At 32.1% G+C, this 24,695-nt stretch overlaps 1 protein-coding gene across 1 annotated transcript in view; it reads right to left on the reverse strand.

The window, feature by feature from the left end:
• The window catches only part of LOC148302631 (cyclic nucleotide-gated channel rod photoreceptor subunit alpha-like), a gene marked incomplete at its 5' end in the record, with an annotated part of 115,648 nt that overhangs the window by 68,687 nt on the left and 22,266 nt on the right, over positions 1–24,695 (reverse strand). Inside the window, 2 exons of the mRNA XM_088271320.1 lie at positions 18,341–18,838; positions 22,510–22,703. Coding sequence (XP_088127446.1) covers positions 18,341–18,838; positions 22,510–22,703 — 692 coding nt within the window. The remainder of the gene's footprint in view (positions 1–18,340; positions 18,839–22,509; positions 22,704–24,695) is intronic.

A 24,695-nucleotide genomic window follows, 5' to 3' on the forward strand; every position in this document is an offset into this window, starting at 1 on the left:
CAGAAAACCACCGTTTCTTTACATTTTTTACACCTTTCCTTCACGAGTTAACGATCAAGATAGCACTACGTTTATGTGATACAGTGCCCTATGCACCATTGGGGTGGGGTTCGGAAAAGGGTTTGAAGAACTTCCAGGTAGATATTTGATATTTGGATATCCGGTAGATATTTGGATATCCGGTTGGGATGATATTCGGAACTTGTTCTCTATATATACAATATTTCTTTTTTGAAGTTTAATTGTGTATGCAACGATTCGATAATTGGATGAGAATTGAGAGTGAATTTTCAAGGATACGTCACGTTTAGTTGGCACATTTCTTTACACGAGAGAGAAAAAAGATGAAATTCTCTGGAAATGCCCATGGCTTCAATATTCCTACCTCATCCATATTGATTAATAGGAATTACAGTTTGGGTTCAACAAAAAATATCGAAATTAATATTATATTATGACAGAAATATTATTTTTGACGACGTATTATATCGTCATGTCCAATCCACGTTAAAACTTCTTAGCTGCAATTCGATACTCGATAATTGGATAACAATTGAGTGTGAAATTTGGAGGACGCGTCACGTTTACTAGGCACATTTCGTTACATGAGAGAAAAAAGATATAACGTAGAGAAAGGGAGAAAGAGATCTATGCAGAGGAATAAAACGCCAAACCAATTGTAATTGTATTTCCTCACACAAATACGCCGAATATTTCGACTTCTGACCTGAACACTTTCAAATATTTAAAGTATGCCAAGTTTTCCGCGGTCTTCTTCTGCTTTATACCAACCACAGTAGCCTCATGTTTTTTACTAATCTTTCATCACGCATTTAATTCACATGCCCAAACCATCTCGATACATCTTTCTTAAATGTATCGGTAATGCTTATCTTAGCCTTGCATCCATTTCTTATTTAACTATTCAAACATCTATAAAACATTGTTTTGCCGCACATTTGTCTGACCGATGGCATTTCGACTGCATTCAATCTGCGTTCGTCTCTCTTTTGCCATACATACATACGTGTACCAATATATTAAGGAAAAATATTTTAAGGATAAAGTTGTCTTAAACAAAAATTGTCATGAATATGCTACTAGACAAAAGGATAAAATAAGACTACCATTATTGAAAAGAGCTGAGTCGCAAAATTGCTTGATGTATAAGGGTTTAAAAATGTATGATGAGATGCCTGAATGTATGAAGAATGAAAAGTGTCTGAAAGAATATAAAAATAAATGTCTAAGTTACTGTAAGGAAATGTAAATATATAAAGATGATGTAAATGTATATAATAGTTTATATTAGTTTTAATATAAGCTAACTTAAGAAATAAATAAAAAAAAAATAAAAAAATAAATACATGCTCGTTTTCTAACATCGACAAATCTTTACAATTTTAGAGTCTCGGGAGCACTGACCAGAAACGAAAATTTATTTAAAATCCCTAATATGCCTACCAAAATTCATTTTTAAATCGAGCCTGCAATATGTGCAATGTAATGCTTAATGAAATGGACATCAATAATGTTTCTTTTAATACGTTTAAGAGAAATATTGTTGATGTCTATTTGACTAGTTGATAAAGAAAATTTCTATTATTTGATAAAAACATGTAATGTAAGTTTATTATATAGTTACTTTTACTTTTATGTACCTACTTACATGACAGTTTATTTTTATTTTTAGATTACTTAAGTCAAAACCTCTAATTGGTATATTATTTTTTAAATTTTATTATGTTATCTATTTTTTTTAAATATTCTGTTGGTATTCCAATAAAATTTTTAATAAAATCATGCCGTTTCTCCGAAGGGGTAGGCAGAGAGGATGGAACGCCTGTTCTATTAGTTTTCCAATAAAAAATAAAATAAAATAAAATTATCAAATATAATACTTTCTTACATATATCCGTCCGCCTCCTTAGTGTAATGGTCAGCACGCTCGGCTACCGTTCTGGAGGTCCCGGGTTCGATTCCCAGGGGGGTCAAATAAATATAAGTGATTTTTTCACTGTAATATTTATTCAATATTACCCTGGACTGGTACCTGAAGCGGAGGGCTGATCACCTTTCCTTCGTGTGTAAACAATCAAAATAACACTGTGTTCATATGAAGCAGTTCCCTATGCACCATTGGGGTGCGGATAAGGGTTTTATATATATATATATATATATATATATATATATATATACAGACTTGCGTTCTTTCCTTATATCACCACCATTCGAGCATCTATCATACATCGTCTTGCCGCACACTCGTCTAGATGTTGTTACACCGTATAATTATTTTAGTATTGTTATGGTGGACCCGTTATTCCTTAGTTGGCTCGTATAAAATACGACAGGCAATTTGAAATATTGTAATGTCCCGACGGCCCTGGAACAGGAATACTACTGCAGTACGTCTGTTAACAGTTCTACTAATGCCGGCCCTGTGTTATGTTATTACCGAGCAATGTTATTCATAACTACCTACAAACTTTGATAATTGCTTCTCCGACTTCGGTGATACAAATGGCGCGAGTTGCTGGTCTAATATTCGCATAATGTACCCAATATGTTTACAAATAGTTAAATTAAATTGTGTTCAAAATATTCTGTTTTTGTCCAAATCATTGTTCACAAATTCTAGGTGTGTCCAAATCATTGTTCGCAAATTCTGGATGTGTCCAAATCATTGTTCACAAATTCTGGATGTGTACAAATCATTGTTCACACATTATGGGTGTGTCCGAATAATTGTTCACATATTATTTGTGTGTCCAAATCATTGTTCACAAATACTGGGTGTGTCCAAATCATTGTGCACATATTCTGGGTGTGTCCAAATCATTGTTCCAAATTTTTGGTTTATCTCTACTTAGGAAATATTTAAATTTATTTAATTTAATTAATTATTATGATTATTTATATTAATATAAATATTTCGAGTATCTGGGATTGTGCACTAAGTAGTTATTTAAATTATTTTTATTTTTATTTATATCAATAAAATTTCAACAAATCCTAAAATTCCTAAAAATCTTACATGGACTCAAATCCAGATTTTGAGAACAAAGATTAGGACACGCTCAAGATATTGTGATTGAATAATTGGTTACATGTTATATGTTTATAAAACGTTTGAATAGTATTATATTCACAATATTCTGAGTGTGTCCGAATCATTGTTCACAAATCACTTTATCAATTGATCACTTAAACCAACTTATGACAGGTCGTAAGCCATGAAAATCCCCCGACTTCCATATGTCCCTTCATCCATGTCGAGATATCGCTTATTATATTGTCTACACTCAACGCTACCGATTACGTATTTTGTTGACGCATTGAGCATTGTTGACTTTGTAGTATGGTAATATAACACTCTCCTTATCATTCATCGTTCACTTTGTGTAATACCACTTAAACACAACTAATTAATTACTACCGATTTTGGAATAAAAATTCCATAATCAGGTCAATTGTAGAGTTAAATAAAATGATTACGATCTTCTATTAATACAGAGGCGCAGAATTAATCACCATATCGGAATATACAAACAGATTGATAAAAAGGGTCAAATCGCTCACTCCTTTCAACAACGTCATATGTCAAAAATCGACAATTTTCAGTAGTGCATGTTTCCGGAATGCCCAGAAAATGCACAATATCCTAGCAAAAGTGGCATATTTTTAAATTGATATTTACCCGCTACAGGGCAGAAAGTGTTGTTTTTGCATTTTGAAGAAAAGGTATTGTTTAATTATTTTTTTGAATAAACTAAATGTTTTTAAATGGAGAAAAAACATTCAGGTTTTACCTAAAAAGATCTGTTGTACAGTAAAAAGTTCAATAAGTGGCTTGATATATTTTTTAAATTCATTGTGCAATATTTTTTAACCTTAAAAACGATCTCCTGAAAAATCACGTTTTTTGATATATGACGCTGTTGAAAGGAGTGAGCGAAATGTGTATCAACACTGACGGCAGTCACTTGACAGATAAAATCTTTTCTTTAATTAAAATATAACTTCGTTTTATAATCACAATAAATATTTTATTATAACTTAATTATAATGTCTACCGGTTTCGAAGCTAACCGCTTCTTAAGTAAACCGGTAGACATTATAATTAAGTTACAATTACAATATGTTTTAAAATCACTACAATAAATTGTAGTGATTTTAAAACATAGTTGTGTTTTAATTGTGAAATGGAAAAGCACAAAATTAGTGCTTATTATATAAATTATAATCTTTTCCACTTAACAAAAAAGTTGTAACGATCCAAATAAAGATTACCATTACTCAAAAAAAAATATTAAAAAACAAAATTGGATGATTAGTTTTGCGCCACCAAAAGACTTAAATTATTATTTTTATTATTCTTTGGAAGAAAGAGAAAGTTATAGTTTCAGTTAAAGCAAATAAAAACCTATCAGCGGAAGCTAAACTGGCAGTGCACAACGGAGTCCTGGTTCCAACTCTGATGTATGGAAGTGAAACATGGAGTTGGCAAAAGAAGGATGAAAGTAGACTGAATGCAGTCGAAATGCGATCTCTCAGAAGAATGTGTGACAAAACGATGTATGATAGATGTGCGAATAGTGAAATAAGGAAGGAATGCAAAGCTGAGATAAGCATTATCGATAAAATTAAGAAAGGTGTGTTGAGATGGTTTGGACATGTAGAACGAATGAGTGAGGAAAGAACGGTAAAACAAATTTATGAGGCGAATGTTAGCGGGAAAAGAAGCAGAGGAAGACCGAGAAAAACATGGCACGATCAGGTATGCCAAATACTTGAAAGTGGTCAGGTTAGGAGTCGTAACAATCGGCGGGTATGTATGAGGAGATGCATGAACGTGGAAGAGGCGAAGAATGTTTGCAAGGACAGAGTGGTGTGGCGCTCTATTCTCTCTGCCTACCCCTGCGGAGAAGCGGCTTGATGGTTAGTTAGTTAGTTAGTTAGAAAGAGAAAGAACAAAAAGGAATAACAATGGGAGTATTTCATTGGTTTATTATTATGGATGCGTCTTTATTAACTGCTTTACTTATTTCTAATTTTTCTACATAGATTATCTAAACGAAGACCAGTTTCATTTAATATGTAAAAATGCTTTTAATTTGATGAATAAGAAGTCTTGGTAATTTGAATTTAAGCCAAGCAGAAAGCGGAGTTTCATCGAGTGAGTTTTTCTCAGAAACGAGTAATTTTAACGACTGGAAAACTGCAGAAACACACTTCGCTCACGAAACGGCGGCAAATAGGAGAAAACAAAATGGCCGGCATTAAAAACGCGGGAAACGAAGCAGACGTGCTAGACATATTGCCCGCCAGAAGTAAAAATTGAAAAATGCAACGAGAATTTTCATTTATGAACAGACATGGTCTGTTTTTCGTGTTCCTTGCAATTGCAGGAGCACTCAGTGTACCCAGTGGTCTTCAAATTTACTGACGCTTTTTGCGTAATGGCAACAATAAATATCGCAGGCTAAGAAAACTCTAATATCTCTCATAAAACTCGCTATACTTTTGTTAAAACAATGTGTGAACCTTCTAGATTCTAGACCAGAGGTTCCCAAACTCTTTTATCTCGTAGACCCCTTGCCTTACCTGATATTGATTTTTATCAAATTCATTAACTTCAAATGTATTTTTGGCAGCCGGTATATGTAGTGTTACTCACTTTGAACCACACATGTTAGGTTTTATACATTTATATTTTAAATTCAAATTAAAACATAGACCCCTTGCAAGTTGTCATAGACCCCTGGGGGTCGATATAGACCACTTTGGGAATCACTGTTCTAGACGGTACGATCTGAGAAATAGATTCTACGAAATAGATAGGGCGTTTGCGCACTACATGGAATTTTACCGTCCGACTTAGTATTTCAATGTTTTAGAATTTAGTACATAAACCCTGATGATGACAAGGTTCTTGTCGAAACCGGTTGGATAAAGTGTACCAATAAAAAAGTGGTTAAAACAAAGTTGTCTTATTTTATAAAGTTTATAAAATGTGCCACAAAGTATCTGCGAAAAACATTATTATTATGTTCATTCTTAAACTTATAAAAACTCTTTATTTATTTTTGTAACTTATACTTATACTTTGTAACTAATAACAACTCTTTATTTTTTTTGTAACTTGAATTTTCACTTGCGTGCAGTCGAAATGCGTTCTCTCAGAAGAATGTGCGACAAAACGATGTACGATAGATGTCCGAATAGTGAAATAAGGAAGGAATGCAAAGCTGAGATAAGCATTATCGATAAAATTAAGAAAGGTGTGTTGAGATGGTTTGGACATGTAGAACGAATGAGTGAGGAAAGAACGGTAAAACAAATGTATGAGGCAAATGTTAGTGGGAAAAGAAGCAGAGGAAGACCGAGAAAAACATGGCACGATCAGGTATGCCAAATACTTGAAAGTGGTCAGGTTAGGAGTCGTAACAATCGGCGGGTATGTATGAGGAGATGCATGAACGTGGAAGAGGCGAAGAATGTTTGCAAGGACAGAGTGGTGTGGCGCTCTATTCTCTCTGCCTACCCCTGCGGGGAAGCGGCGTGATGATTAGCTAGTTAGAATTTTCAATTGTAAAAGCCCTCTGGGCGTTTGTGTGAATAAATAAATAAATTACCCACTCGAAACTTACCAATATCGATATAGTTTTCATAATTCTATCCCGTGTTTGTTGCCTAATGAACCGTGTGAAAACGCGCAGTTTGCATAATTTATTGAATATCTAAATGGGCAGTTACCATTGCTCATCCTACGAGGGAATGGGATTTACATTCGCGCCGGCACATTAAACAATGACACCGTTTTAAAATCAATAATTGAACTTTACCAAGCATTATCGATAAAATTAAGAAAGGCGTGTTGAGATGGTTTGGACATGTAGAACGAATGAGTGAGGAAAGAACGGTAAAACAAATTTATGAGGCGAATGTAATCGGAAAAAAGCTTCCGAAACTAGTCGTTGAAATAAAATAAATATAACTTAACTTAAAAACAAGTGTTTTTCTTTAACAATTTTATCATGTTTTACTACAAAGTGAATGCCTATATTTAATGACCGTCAGTCCGTTTAATCTTCAGGTTCGTTTGAAAATGCCATAACTAGGCGTAACAGTTGTCATAATATTATTTTTTGTATGTTTTTTTTTTACATCTTGGTAGACTCAAAAAATCTATGTTTGATTTAATTTAATTTAATTTAACAATTAATACATAAATTAAAATGGATTTCCATATTCTTCTTCATCTTTGATGAAATGTTAAAAATTCCTAAACTCCTATACTAATACTACTACTACTACCATCACGCCATTTCCCCGCAGGGGTAGGCAGAGAGGGTGGAACGCCACACTCTTCTGTCCTGACTCCTCGCCTCTTTCACATCCATACATCTAGTCATACATGGCCTCCGATTACGCAGACTTTTGACACCGCCAGATTTTAGGTTCTGATTGATCTGATCGTGCCAAGCCTTTTTCGTGCAATAACTCCTATAATTGGAGATAATCTAGTTTTGTGAACAAGTATTTGAAAACAATTAAAATGTTGGAAAATTTACATAGTTGGTACTTTTTTTCTATATAGAAACTCTCGAAATGTTGGTATAAATATCGTCTCGGGTGTAGGGGATGAATGGATGATACAGGACACGTGTAAAGTTGCGAATGATTGGCACCAGCGGAAGATAAATAAAAATACACTAGCAATATGGAGACACATCGTTTGTACATTTTCGAGTGTGTACGTCACAATCAAATTCGTACACTCGCGTGAATTCGGAATGAAATCGACAATGGAGGGTAGGTACCAACATATGGAGACAGGGTTGGAAAGTAGATGAAACATGTTAGCCAATGCTTTTGAAAGTATAGATTTATTTAATATATTGTTATCGACCTTGAAGTCTGGACTTTCTCAGCATTTCTTCTCCATGTTATAATGGATAAATTTAAACGTTGTGTTTCACTCTCTCTTGCTGCTCGCTGATAGTGTGTGAAGGAGACGTGTATTTACCAGTGCTTACCATTTGTTATTTTATTATTATTTCATGTTTAAGACTTTTTGTTTCTCTATTAGTGTATTCATTAGTGTATATACGTATTATGTTAAAGGCTTTAGCCATTTAATAAATTAATATTTATCAATATTATCACATTTTGACGTCTCAACATAGATGAAGAAGAATATCCATGCAAGGATTTTTATCTGGATCTAGGTCCGATATCTGGAACGTGTCACTTGCTAACTATAGAGCAGGAATTATTTCAATACTTCAGGCTGATGTATAATTCCTTGTCCAATATGTTCATCCTTGTTTAATAAACTTCATTCAATTCAAACCCATATCCGTACCCCAATGATGCATAGGGCACTGCATCATATAAACGAAGTATTATCTTGATCGTTAATACACGGAGGAAAGGTGATCAGCCCTCCGCTTCCGGTAACAGTCCAAGGAAATATTGGATAAATATAAGAGTGAAAAAATCACTTATATTTATTTGACCCTCCCTAGGAATCGAACCCGGGACCACCAGTGCGGTAGCTGAGCTTGCTGACCATTACACTACGGAGGGGGGGTATTAGCATTACAACATCGAAAAAATAAAGTACCTAATAATGGCAAAATAAAAAAATATAAAATAAAGAAATAAACTTAAACTTCATTATTAGTGAGATTTTCATTGTTGGATGCTAGATGCCTATTTTTATAAATAACAAAAGAAATAATTACATTTTAAAGAAATAGGAACAAATATTTCTCTTTTTATGAGTACAAATATATAAAATTTAAATATCGTTTGAACGCTATCCAGACTTTTTACAATTGTGAATGCATTTCTTAAAATAAGTTTTATTATTTCATTTGCATAGTGTAGATACGGAATTTCGATTGCACCTCGTATCGATTCAAACTCACAAGAAGAGCATTGTTTACACAAAGGAAATTGAAATGGCTGCATTGTCTGCTGGTTTCACTCAAATATGGATCAAACGAGCGGTTACATGTATGTTTTTTTTACATATCGCTCACTCCTTTCAACAACGTCACATATCATTTTTTTTTCAGAAGATCGTTTTTAAAGTTTAAAAATATAATTAAATGTATTAAAAATTAATATCAAGCCACTTATTTAACTTTTTACTGTGCAACAGATCTTTTTAGGTAAAACTTCATTTAAAAAATATTTAAATATAAAACAATACATTTTCTTCAAAATGCAAAAACAACACTTTCTGGCCTGTAGCGGGTAAATATAAAGTTTTAAATATGCCGCTTTTGTTAGGATATAGTACATTTTCTGGACATTCTGAAAACACGCAAAATTAAAAATTGTTGATTTTTGATATATGACGTTGTTGAACGGAGTGAGCGACATGTGAAGTTACTCGCAAGGAAGTTTTATTTTATTGTAATTATACATAAACAAGCCCTGGTTCTAGCCTTAATGTAAGGCAGTGAAGCATGTAGTTAGAAATTTGCATTTTGGTTTGGTAATCTACGTAAAAAAAATGACATCTCAACATAGATGAAGAAGAATATGAAAATCTTGGCATTTACGAGGCTTACGACCGTCATAAGCTGGTTAAAGTGATCACTTTACTCACGTGTATCATTCACCAATTCTACCCATAATTGACAATCAAACTACTCAAATTCTTGGAACTTACAGATATATTGATCAAACTCGAAACATAGTGTTTAAATTCACTGGAACTTAACTAGAGACATCAATTGGTGTGATCTTCATCTATGTTGAGATGTCAAAAAATAATACAACTCTTTCATGTCCTTTAGACTGTTCCGAAGTTTACCCATTATTCAATAAGTACTTTCATTAATTAATTCGTAATGGTATATCATGTACTAGTATGTTCACTCATTTCACCAAAGATGTTTCTAGTGAAGTTCTGGTGAATTTAACACTTTGTTTCGAGATTGATGAATATTTCTAGAAATACCAAGAATTTGAGTAGAATGGTTGAAATGATAAATGTTACACGCGTATAAAGTGATCACTTACCAAACTATGATAGTTCTTTCACCCAGTAAATACCCAGACTTCCATATTCTTCTTTATCCATGTTGAAAAGTTAAACAATTAAAATATCTTCTTCATCTCTTTACTCGACGATTTTCACTACACAGCTCTCTAAAACGTTCTATCCAGTAATAGCTTAACGCTTTTTCTCTCTCTAATTTGAGAACGACTTTTCTTGTCGAAATTGAATAAGAATTTTCTTGTTTTTTTAGCAGAGAATTTGAAATTTAACCCACAGCAGGTATCGCTAATTGCTCTGAAAAAGATCTCGGTTCCTCAAATGCAAGACGACGAGATATTCTCCTAATTCATGGTTAATTACTGCATCTTCTGTCCGCGGTCTGGGGCCATCTTGGATCCAGGAAATTCAATTAAGATTAAAGTTTGAAACGGGAATTATGAGAGTTATTTTCTCGGGAAACATTTCATTCTACCGGATGTAAAATATTTCAGAAAGAGTCTTTTATTTTACTTTTGAGACAGCCAATATTTGGACTTATATTGTAATAATAATAATAATAATCTTGGATGATTTAAATAGCGCCATTTTCGTAAAAAAACTACCTCAAGGGCGCTTATACAGGTATGGATTATGATATATATATATATATATATATATATATATATATATATATATATATATATATATATATATATATATATATATATATATATATATATATATATATATATATATATTAATGAAAAAAATCGGCTGAGTCTGAGTTGTAGGCTTAATAATGAACATAGCAAAGCATGTTATAGGGTGATACCTCCGATTATTGGCCGGTCCCAATTTTTTGCAAGTAACGATTATTTAAAGTGTACAAATTATGGACAGTGCACAGTGTTTTTTGTTGTTGTATTGATTTAAATATGCTGTATTGTACTGTAACTCCATCTCTTCAAAAAACATATTTCGAAAAATTCGGAGTGAGTCTCCTATAAATTTTTATATTAAAATTGTCTTCAGTTCCAATAAAGCATTAGTTGCAATATAATTATTTATTTGAGAAATGGGTCTCGTCTATCATTTAAAATCCAAATTTATTTTTTTACGAAATTAAGGGTCGTCAACAATTTTCCTTTGGTGCATAAAAAATTCAAAGTGAGATGGTTTTTATGTTCTGTTTACGTACCGAAAACCGCTAATTAAGGAAAAACAGGGGTAGCAAACCATTGTACATTAAATATTTATCATTAAATAAATCTCTTGTATTAATATTTTTTTAATTCTGGGCTCTAATCACACCCAAGTCATGCAAAGGTCATCGTGGTATTGACTCGGTAGTGTTTATATGAATATCGGGTCCTGATATTGATCAGAGGAGAACCGAGGCAAACTTGGCATGATCAAGTACATATTTCAAATATTATACTTTGGTGTGGTCAGGCCAGGAGTTGGAAAAATCAGCGGGTATGTATGAGAAGATGCATGAATGTGCAAGAGGCTAAGATTGCTTGCAAAGACAGAGTGGTGTTGCATTATTGTTACTCTGCCTATCCTTGCAGTGAAGTAGCGCGATGGTTTGTTTGTTTTTTCTAGTTAGGGTACAGATTCATGGATAAAAAGATGAATGTGTTTATTGGCATCTAGGTTATGTGAGTGAAAGACAAAACTGCTGTATGAGAAGGAAAATGTAGAAGATATACTAACAAAAATAATAATACAGTATCGAACAGATAAATTGAAACAAAACTTTTTTTCCGTATTTTTAATACCCTCTAAAAAAATGTTTTGGAGGTGTTCCTCGTATTATGGACCAGAGCTGCTTCTTTCAGTTACTGAGATGATGAATAGCGAGAAGTATCACATAATTCTACTGGAAAAGATACTAGCAGAGATACAAAAACGAAGGTCAAATGGTAATGGAATATTTCAGCAGGATTTAACCCCCTGCCACACATCCGAAAAAATTATGAAATTTTTCAAACAAAAACAATGAACTGTGTTGAACTGGTCAAGAATTTTGCCAGACAAAAACCTTATTAAAATCTATCTGCTCTCCAAAATTGCACTACGGTGGAAAAGCTCATTTCGTCCACAATTCAGGTATGGTTTCGAGACGAAAAAATGGCATTCACATACCAAAACCTCATATAATAGATGCCAAAAAGAGTAAAATCTTTAATTGAGCCCTAATGAGATCATATTAAATATTAATTTGTGGTATAACTTATAAACAAAAGATTTTAAAAACTTTTTACGAAAATACAACGAAAAAAATATTGTTTCAATTAATCTGTTCTATACTGTAGGTGTCTACAAAACCAATTGAGACAAAGGTCTATGTTTTTAATCCGAAAGAATATGGTAATCTGAGCATCCTAGGGCTAACGACCCAAATGCTGACTTTATTGATCACTTAATACACTCATTTAACGTTCACCATTCTGCCCATTACTGACTATCCAAATTGTTATTTTTTTGTTGTTGAAAGATGTACATATGCAGTGTTGTTAGATTTCATTTACATGTTAGTTATAATTTTGATGGTTTTGGAATTTTGGTTGGACGGTCGCGTCCTCAGATGAGAATTTGTGAAGTATATAGCTTTCATCAATTTAAAATAATCCCCTCAATATCTGACAATAGGAAGAAAAATCCACAAATAAAGTGTAATTTATTTTTACCTACATGAATATAAAGGTGAATTATCCAGGCCATGATAAAAATAACTTTTTTTTTTTGATATCTCATCAAAGATGAAGAAGAATATGGAATTCTGGGCATTTACGGGGCTGAAGACCGTCATAGGCTGGTTTAAGTGATCGCTTTACACTTTACTTCCATATTCTTCTTCACCTTTGATGAGATGTCAAAAAATAATATAAAAATGACTCCTGTAATTGGAGATAATCCAGATTTTGTGAACAAGTATTTGGACACACTCAAAATGTTGTAAATAATAATAAATGTTTTTTTTTGTTGAAAATGGTTGTGTACCCCTTTTTTAGCCGCTTTGACTCGACTTAATTTAAAAAGCTTACCGCCATATATTATAATGAGTTAATTGCCAAAATTTCAGGGAACTTTTAATTGGGAAGAGGCTTTTTGTTTGCAAGCTTTTAATAATTATTATTACTACGCGGGCTCAGTTGCAATGGCTTCCGGCACTTTAGTATTTGATTGATTGTCATTCTTTTCAAAGTTGAGTAATAGAAAATGAAACGAGGATGCTCCATCTAGCGGTAACAAATTTAACTAAGCGATAGGCATCTAAAACGTCGTAATGTCTTCTCCCGGTTGATAAATTAAAAAGGCAATTAACAATAATTTAAACTAATAAATACACATATTTTATTTATTGTTTCGGCATTGACTTTGTGGTAAGACATGTTACAATGATTAAAGAAAACTTTCCTAACTTTCTCCACTCCTTATTTATAGAACAATTTTATATTTTATATTTTAATTTATATACAGACCTGAATGATGGAAGTTTAACTTCCGAAACATGTAGTCTTTAATAAAACTCAAGTGGTATAAAACAAGTGTTTTCTTTAATCATTATAATAAATACACAAGTAAATGATTTATCTAAAAGTCCGTTATTAAATATGTTTCCAATCACTCATCATCCCTGATCCCTTTTGACTATGACTGCCAATCAACACAAAAATAATAAAGCAACTTGAGATCTACCCAAGCTCCTTTCCCTAACCGTAAAAATATTTTGAATTTTGTTAAGTAGAAAGTGTTTTAGTATTAATTAGTCTTGATAAAGAAGCGGTTACCTTCGAAATCGGTAGACATTGAAATTAAGTTAAAATGAAATATTTATAGTGATTTTAAAACAAAATTATATTTTAATTATTAAAATGGAAATTCACAATGTTAGTGCTTCGAATATAAATCATAACTGTTCAATCTGTAAAAAAAATTCAGTCAACTACAGATATAAAAAATGACATTAAAATGCTAAAAATAATTGAAATAAATTATATATAAGTATGTTAATCCAAGAAAAAAAACAACAAAAAAATTATGTTGCCAACAAATATAAACGATAAATAATATGCAAGTCCCTCTCAAGCACAAGAACTTAGTCTCTTTATTGAAGAGAACTGCGCTATTAATTTTGAGATCGTAAAAGTAGACATGTCTAGAAAATGAAATGAAATTATAAAGAAAGTTTTGTAACCATGTTGAATAATAATTTAAAGAACAATGTTTTGAAATTGGATCATATATATAGAATTTCCAAAAATTTTGGTAGTGTGGTTGTCAATAATGGGTACAATTGGTGAATGTTGCACGTGTGTAAAATGATTACTTAAACCAGCCCATGACGGTCGTCAGCCTCGTAAATGCCCAGACTTCCATATTCTCCTTCATCTTTGATGAGATGTCTAAAAATAATATAAAACTATGCATTTATTTTTAATTTCAGATGCTATTCTATGACGCTAGGCACTAAGAAACAATGACCGGACTCAAAAATGAATTAAAAAAAATACGGCCCGTTAGATATTGCATATAAAAATTCAATATTTTCTGTCGGATTTTTCCATTCTTGACGCGATTATATTTGATTCAAATAACGACTTTCCGCACAATTTCCTTAACGACCAAGTTTCCGAGGCATTAAACTTCATCCTTTTCAACTTATTTTGCTATATTCAAAAACGACTTTTGACTCCTCTGCCAGAGATGGCGTCCTATTATCACTTCTTTCCACAGATAAAAATGATAAATAATGTTTGATTGGCGGGATTTCTCCGTTGCCTTGTTTACTTTATTGACGTATTACAGTCTCGCGGTACGATAGTGTTGCCATTTTTGTAACGAAATATAAAGCACGTTCGATAACACAGAATTATAAGATAAAAAAACGTATATAAAATTTTCCTTCACAAAATTTTGAGTGTGTCCAATTACTTGTTCACAAATCTGAGTCTCTCCACATGGGAGTTATTTAACTTTTTTGATATTTCAACATAGATTTTATTTTTTTAAATTCATTTAATATATTAACATTTTTATTTATAACATAATACATTTGAATCATTTATACATATGGAGAACTTTTATATTTCGATTCGCTGTGTCTCTCCATAAAAAAGGACTGTGCTCTTGTGCTTGGAGAGGGACTTACACTCGTGGTTTAATGTTAAATAATAAAAGATATAATAGTATTTTTTAAATATATAGAGCTTAAATTTTTATTATAAGTATTTTTATATCATCTATTTTTTTTATTTCTTTAGGGAGTTTATAGAAATGTTTAAGCTTTTCCACTTTTATTTTTATTTGACCAGCGACCGGGTTTCGTCGTTACCGACATCATCAGATTTATTTATGTTTGATTGAAGAAGAACATGGAAGTCTGGGCATTTACAGGGGTTACAACCCGTCATAAGCTGGTTAAGTGATCACTTTACACACGTGCAACATTCACCATTCTTATTTGATTTGGCGTTTAATTTGTAAAACTCCATTTTAATTTATGTATTACAGTTTTGACACGTGCTGTTTTAACACAAACTGACACTTAGGATTGTATAGCTACATAAGGACCGTAGTCTATTTGATCTTCACATTCGTTTGATAATGCCCTAACAAGGCGAAACAATTGTCACAATATAATTTTTTATGTGTTTTTGTTAATAAAATACAACTTAGTAGACTCAAAAAATCTGTGTTTGATTTAAAATTAATACATAAATTCACCCTTCTTATTTATTGTAACTGCAGACTGTTAGTAGAATTCCATATTGAAATGTTGGGTAATATATACAAAATAAAACAAGGTTTGTAGGATTGAATTCTACATTTATTTATGTATATGTTGTATATAAACACTCAAGTGTTTGATAATGTCCAAAGAAGACGAAACGCGTTACGTATTAACATATACATAAATAAATGTAGAATTCAATCCTATAAACCTTGTTTTATTTTGGATATATAACCAAACAATTCATTATTCTACCCATGATTGACAATCATACTACTCAAATTTTGGCAGTCATAAACTACATAATATATGAGTTCTAGTATAATTGTAAATCATGGTTGAAATGGTGAATATTACACGTGTTCAAAGTGATCACTTAACCAGCCTATGACAGATCGTAAATCCTGTAAATACCCAGACTTCCATATTCTTCTTCATTTGCGGCTTTTTGACCTCTTGTATGTGACTCTGGCACAAATCTCTTCGACATTACGCATTCAATATTTTTTAAGCAAGAGCCTTACTCGTACTCGTAATTTGAAAAAGGTGTAAATTTATAATTAAGGTCTACTGGAATTGCCCGTCTCCTTAGTATAATGGTCAGCACGGTCGACTACCGTACCGGAGGTCCCGGGTTCGATTCCCAGGGGGGATAAAATAAATCAAAGTGATTTTTTCACTCTAATATTTATTAAATATTACCCTGGGCTGGCACCTGAAGCAGACGGCTGATCACCCTTCCTTCATGTGTTAATGATCAAGATAACACTGTTTTTATGAGATGAAGTGCCCTATGCACCATTGGGTGCGGAAAAGGGTTAGAAGATGAAGATGAAGAATTGCAAACAGATTTGTTTCTCAAGAAAATTTGTATCGTTATAATGTGCATTTTTGGTTTTTCGGCTAATAAGTGTGCTGACCACTGCACGACCATTAACGTGTTGACCGATTTCGAAATGACATTATTTATTTTTCAGGGGTGTCACAAACGATATGACACGAGTTTGACAGTTCGAAAGTGGGGTCCTTTCAAATCCGCTAACTGTATTTGAAAAGCGAGAATTTCACAGTCGAAACACGTGACTAGACCCTTCAGATCAGCTTTCGGCGCTTTTCCCTTTTGAGCAACGTCAAGAAGAAAGTTTCGCCGTTTCGCTTGGCGCTTTTCTCCCCAATTTAATTTTAATGGTGTTGTGTTACCATAGAAATAATTAATCTTTCCCTTTGAAGGACCAAACCATAATTTTAAAACATTTTAAAATTTAATACCGTTGAAATATTATAACATCGTGATACAGAACAAAAGTATCGATTTTACAGTAATTTATATTTTTAAGCTTGTATTCCATAAACATATTTTTATATTTCAAAATAAATATTCAATAAAGCATTCGTACATGCCTGGGTTTAACTGACTTCAATAGTAAGGTGGAGGAAAGGCAATTGAGATGGTATGGTTAAAAACAAAGTTGTTTTATTTTATAAAGTTTATAAAATGTGCCGCAAAGTATCTGTGAAAAACATTGAAGAACAAAACATTGAAGTATTTTTATAAATAAGAAAAACACATATACAAATTTCTTTTAAAAAAGGCTTAACCCCCTTGAAAGTTTTCCCGATAACGCGGTACTTATCTCAACATATCGCTCACTCCTTTCAAGAACGTCATAAATCAAAAATCGTCAGATATCAGTTGCGCATGTTTTCAGAATGCCCAGAAAATGTACTATATCCTAGGAAAAGAGGCATATTTTTAACTTAATATTTACCCGCTACAGGGCAAAAAGTGTTGTTTTTGATTTTGTAGAAAAGGTATTGTTTAATTATTTTTTTAAATAAACTAAATATTTTGCAAATGGAGAAAAAACCTTCAGGTTTTACCTAAAAAGATCTGTTGCACAATAAAAAGTTCAACAAGTGGATTGATATTTATTTTTAATACATTGTTTTATATTATTAAACTTTAAAAACGTTCTCCTGAAAAATCTAGTTTTTTTATTTATGACGTTTTTGAAAGAAGTGAGCGATATGTGTTTACTAAAAATACTGAATTATAGTAATAGTTCAAAACTAACCAATAGTTTATGTTATAATTTATATCAAACACAGATTTTTGAGTCTACTAAGTTGTATTTTATTAACAAAAACACATAAAAACGTTATTGATAAACTAATAATTACATCTACATATATAAATTCTTAAAAATAATATTATCAACAATTGTGTTAAGCTTTAAAATATTAATTCTCTAAAATATGGCCATGTCTTTAAATTCTTCCTTTCCCAGAAAATAAATATAAGGGTACATACCTACATCCCCCATTAGCTACTGTTGTCTCCCATAAATTATTGCTGCACGTGTTAAAACTGTCACTAAGAATTGTATAGCTACATAAGGACCGTAGTTCATTTGATCTTCACATTCATTTGATAATGCCCTAACAAGGCAAAACAATTGTCACAATATAATTTTTTATGTGTTTTTGTTAGTAAAATACAACTTAGTAAACTCAAAAAATCTGTGTTTGATTTAAAATTAATACATAAATTAAAATGGAGTTCTACAAATTAAACGCCAAATCAATAAATAACTTACCAATAGTAGTAAGGGCCAGCGTACACCAGTAGTAACTCTGTAAGTACTGCTTCACAACATCGGCTGATTCCGAATCGTGATACACCCAGTTTTTACTGCCGAAACCATTGTTTTTATATATGATATGATACAAACACCCATTCCAATGGAAAATCACAAGCAAATAATGTATTAAACTCGTCGATCTGAACAGATTGGGGTAGTTTGTATGTCTCTCGGTCCTATCCATGAACGCCCAGAATCTGTATATTTTCACTAGACGAAACGAACGCAAGATAGAGTTGAAGCCGATGGAGAGGTAGAGGAAGTCTAGGGGCAGCAGGCACAGGCAGTCTATGTAGAAGGTTGTAGAGTTCATGTAGTGGTTCCTGAGCTTCACGGAGTCAGTCTGCAGGACCCCGTCCTCGAGGTAGCCCGTACGGAAGTGGAATATTATGTCCGCGAAGTACAGGAAGTCGGAGAGGTAGTCGAGGCAGAACCACACTATGATCGTTTCACCTGAAAGCAAGAGAAATAACCCTAATTATTATCACCGTATTATTTTTAACGAACTTCTATATATCGCTCACTCTTTTCAACAATGTCATATATCAATAATCGAAATTTTTTAGTTTATCTTTCTGTATGCCTAGAAAATGTACTATATATCAGCAAAAGCGGCATATTTTTAACTTAATATTTACCCGCTACAGGGCAGAAAGTGTTGTTTTTGCATTTTGAAGAAAAGGTATTGTTTAATTATTTTTTTAAAGAAACTAAATATTTTTCGAATGGAGAAAAAACATTCAGGTTTTAACAAAAAAGATCTTTTACATATTAAAAAGTTCAATAAGTGGCTTGATATTTATGTTTAATACATTATATTTTTAAACTTTGAAAACGATCTCCTGAAAAATCAAGTTTTTTGATATTTTATATGAAGTTGTTGAAAGGAGTGAGCGATGTATATATGGTTCAATTTCAAAACACTGTGCTTGCACCACTAGAATTTTACTAGAGACATCTATTCGTGAGATGAATGAAGGTTTTACTGAGCAGAAACTTTGTGTGTGAGGTCCGAATCCTGGATAATAAATCACGTCAGAAAACATCCATTTTATTTTATTATATTAACTTACAATTTGATTAGTTAATTTATTTACAACATTTTGAATGTGTTCAAATACTTGTACACAAATCTAGATTATCTCCAATTATAGGAGCTATTTTTTACATTATTTTTATCTCAACATAGATGAAGAAGAACATTTTAAAACAAAGAATTAAATTCGAAATTCAAATGACATGTTTTATCGGATTGGTTGTCATTTTGTAACAATGAAAAGTAGACAAGATAACACATCGCGCGATAATCTATGGTTTACACCATTTTATGTGAGATAAAAGTGTAATAATTTGTGTTTAACTGTCACATTTTACCGTGAATAAGTACCCACTACTTTTGCAATACTGTTTTTTTGTAATTTATTTGAATTATGTATTTTATTAATGGTATAACTCCATCAATTTAAATTTTACCATAAAGTAAAATATGTCTGGCATTCTAAAACCAGTGAATCTAATTTTATAATTATATTATTCGTAAGTAAACAAATTTATGGTTAATCCTTCCTGGCGTTGTGTACCTTGTAGGTACACATTGCTTCTAATAAGCATAATATATCTATAAATATTAGAAATACATATTTTATTAAAATTAAACAATTGAATATTTAATTTTAATATTTATTTTTTTAATCAATGCGTAAATATGTTATGGAGGAATACCTTAAATCTTAGCTATGTATTTATTATATGATTTATTGATCCGGCATTAACTTTGTGGAATGACATGATTATTTTATTAAAATTAAACACTTGAATAAACCACTTTAAAGAGTTTTATGTTTATTTACGACTAGTTTCGAAAACGACAGATGTTTTCGTCTTCTGGTACAAATTAAAACAGCTTTAATTTGTACCAGAAGATGAAAACATCTGTCGTTTTCGAAACTAGTCGTAAATAAAAATAAAACTCATTAAAGTGGTTTATTCAAGTGTTTAATTTTAATAGATTAAAATAATCATGTCATTCCACAAAGTTAATGCCGGATCAATAAATCATATAATAAATACATAGCTAAGATTTAAGGTATTCCTCCATAACATATTTACGCATTGATTTAAAAAATTAATTTAATAAAAATCAGAATTTATCAGGTACATCGAAGGTATTTTATAAATATCAGAAACAAATTCGTGTATAAACAGCGCGTGAAGAGTAAACGGGAACCGCGACACTATATTCGCATCTCACTCTTGCATACTTGCACTATGTAAGCGTGAGGAACTCAAAGCTCAATGTTCTCTGGCTAGCTAGCCAGCTAGTGGCTCTTGAGCTTTCGACAAGAGTGGACCTATGCTTGTTCCGTGAGCGTTGCCATTTTTAAGGTTTTCAGTAAATTAATCTAAATTATTTTAATTTTCTACTTCATTTATAATAAATTAAGGAGATTAATCGCAATTTTAATATTGTGTGACTACCCAACACCGGGACGTGCGTTTTATTTTAGCGCGTTTTATTTTAGCATGGCACTTTTTAAAAAATTCTATTAATTATTTAACATTTTTATTATTTATATATAAATTATAACCATATTTTAAAAAAATGCAGAGACCAACCAAGCCACCTTGTATGTCTTGTCGGTGGAGTTCTTTTTACACACGTTTTTTTCATTGTTTTTATCTAATTTAACACACAATAAAAGCAAAAAAAAAATAATGAAATGCTATTTTACAATTTTCATAGAATTAAATCATGACCCATTCCTTTATTTTGCCTTTGTTCCATATGTTATTTTGACCTCTTACCTCCGTCGGCAACAAATTACAAATGTTTAAAACGATATACTGAAGTGTTACTTCCATATTCATTGTGGGACTATCAAACTCAAAAATGTGTTACGTTAGAAGATTTTTGTATATTTTTTTCTAGTTTGTTGTTCACTCACAATATTCCACGAACTGGTAGTAACTTTATGTGTTTATATATAGCTATACCAGATAAAGCTCCATTCCATGAAACGGGACATTTGTCAATGATAATGATACGCAATTAAAGCTGTATCTGCTTCAATATAATGATAATTGCAAGTACCTATCAGACTAGAAAACGTTTGAACATCAGTGCAACATGTGATCATACAAATTATTCAGAAAAACTAATTGCATTTACTGCACTAGTGCATACGATTTTAATCATTCATTTATTAATTCGCTAACACGGAAAAGAGGAAAATTTCCATTCTCATAACGAAGTTATGATACGGGCAATTTTTTTCAGTAAATTTTCAACAAATTACGAGAATTCGTTTTTAATTTTTAAAAATTATTTTTCAATAATTAGTAGACATTTAATTATTCATTCTACAAGTAGATGACATATCGCTCAATCCTTTCAAGAACGTCATAAATCAAAAAACTTGATTTTTCAGGAGAACGTTTTTAAAGTTTAAAAATATAACACAATGTATTAAAAATAAATATCAAGCCACTTACTGAACTTTTTACTGTGCAACAGATCTTTTTAAGTAAAACTTGAAGGTTTTATCTCAATTTGAAAAATATTTGGTTTTTATAAAAAAAATAATTAAACAATACCTTTTGTTCAAAATGTAGAAACAACATTTTTTGCCCTGTAGCGGGTAAATATTAAGTTAAAAATATGCCTCTTTTACTGGGATATAGTACATTTTTTGGGCATTCCGAAAACATGCACAACTGAAAATTGTCGATTTTTTATTTATGACGTTCTTGAAAGGAGTGAGCGATATCAATATCAAAACATACTTAATGCAGTATCTTAGAGTATATCTTTATACTTTGCAAAGAGTGTCCTTAAGTTCAACTCAACACCATGTAAGGTCCTCACTAGGCTCCTGCAATGTGCCTCAAGCTATTGTCCTTAAAATTTTCAGGAAGTTTACATCAGAACCTAGACCTATGGCGACATAAGAAATCAATCCCAAGTAATGGAAGAACAGCTCACCGTTAATCTCTTGAAAGGCGAATCTATAGATGATGATCCAGAAGTTGTAGAGGAAGGCCATATAGACCACCATGGTACATCAGAACCTAGATCTATGGTAGCTTTAAAAAAATCAGTCCCAAGGTAATGGAGAAGAGCTCACCGTTGATCTCTTGGAAGGCGAACCTATAGATGATGACCCAGAAGTTGTAGAGGAAGGCCATGGAGACCACCATGGACCAGTAGTAGCAGAAGCGGCCCGCAGGATCGAACACGAAGGACCAGCCGGGCGCGAGCCCGCCGGGGCCCCTGCTCAGCCGCCCGCTCGTGTACGTTGAGCGCCTGCGCATACAATTCCTGCAACAAACACAACGCTCTTTGAAATTTTTTATTTGTATTTATTTATTTGTTGTGACCCTTGTGGAAGCAACGACTCTTCTCCAGTTATCCGTTGATTGCGCTGCACGTAGCGCTCCAACCACCGAGGTGCCTGCTGCTGTCTTAACTTGAACTCCGTGTCTTGAACTTGAGTCGTAACAATCGGCGGGTATGTATGAGGAGATGCATGAACGTGGAAGAGGCGAAGAATGTTTGCAAAGACAGAGTGGTGTGGCGTTCTATTCTCTCTGCCTATCCCTGCGGGGAAGCGGCGCGATGGTTAGTTAGTTAGTTAGTTAGTTAACTTGAACTTCTACAACTTCCATCAGCTCAACTATCTGTACATCTAAAATCCAACTTTAATTTTTTTATTTCACTTGGTAAATACGACTGTTTTTTTTAGAATCTTTTGTGTTTTGATCTATTCCGCATCATTTTAAAACACCATATCGCTCACTACTTTCAAGAACGTCATAAATAAAAAAACTAGATTTTCTGGATGTTGTTTTTAAAGTTTAAGAATATGATTAAATGTATTAAAAATAATTATCAAGCCACTTATTGAACTTTTTACTGTGCAACAGATCTTTTTAGGTAAAACCTGAATGTTTTTTCTTCATTTGAAAAATATTTAGTGTATGAAAAAAAAAAAAATAATACCTTTTCTTCAAAATGCAAAAACAACACTTTCTGCCCTGTAGCGGGTAAATACTAAGTTAAAAATATGCCGCTTTTTCTGGGATATAGTACATTTTCTGGGCATTCCAAAAACATGCACAACTGAAAATTGTCGATTTTCGATATATGACGTTGTTGAAAGAAGTGAGTGAAGCGTGTAAAACACTTGTCAAAGACACATACATATTTTTTTACAAGTGATTTGTACTCTGATCAAGTTTCGTATCGTCAACAATCGAATGTGATTGGATCGTACGTCACACTTTATTTGAAATGGCTAAATCTTTAAAATCCAATCATGCCAAATCCAATAAATCTCATTAATAGCCGTACAAAATGAATCCACCTAACCCCCCTCAGACCGCGTCCGACACGAAAAGACAAAAGACAATCGAACAAAATTAAAAAGGCGTAATTCGAGGGGCGGGGGCTCGAGAAGGGGGCTCGCTTTATCAAGTGTCATTAGTCGAGCGGAGCGGGAAGGGGGTTGGTGGAAGGGGGTTGGTGGGGCGGGCAGGGGAGGAGAAGGGTTGAGACTCCCTTTGATGTGTAACCCGCTGGAGAGGTTTAACAGGTAGGAGATAATTATTTTATCGCCATTTCTGAATATTTGATGCGGTGGGGTTAGTCGAGAATACAATTTATTAACAAGTTTATTCGTTTTGAGTGCGTCCAAATCTTCAATTTTCAAGTTAAGATTTTCAATTTTTTTTATGGATTTATTTGGCCGATGGTTATGCCTGTAGAAAGAGCTACCGATATGCTGAACAATATCACGATGGATAATTATCTATTTCATATATATATATATATATATATATATATATATATATATATATATATATATATATATATATATATATATATATATATATATATATATATATATATATATATATATATATATATATATATATATATATATATATATATATATATATATATATATATATATATATATATATATATATATATATATATATATATATATATATATATATATATATATATATATATATATATATATATATATATATATATATATATATATATATATATATATATATACCACCGACAAGCCACCTTGTGTGTCTTGTCGGTGGAGTTCTATTTTAATACATTTTTTATTGTTTTCAACGTTTTAACCTAATATATACACAAAAAAGAGAAAAAAATCAAGAATATAAACATTTTATAATTTTCATAAAATTAGACTACTCTTGATCATTTACCCATTCCTTTATATTGCCTTTCTTCCATATTTTATTTTGACCTCTAACATCCGTCGGCAAC

The sequence above is a fragment of the Brachycentrus maculatus genome, unplaced genomic scaffold, assembly GCF_059751285.1.
Source record: "Brachycentrus maculatus isolate JH-2025_06_01 unplaced genomic scaffold, ASM5975128v1 h1tg000430l, whole genome shotgun sequence".
Classification (NCBI taxonomy): domain Eukaryota; kingdom Metazoa; phylum Arthropoda; class Insecta; order Trichoptera; family Brachycentridae; genus Brachycentrus; species Brachycentrus maculatus.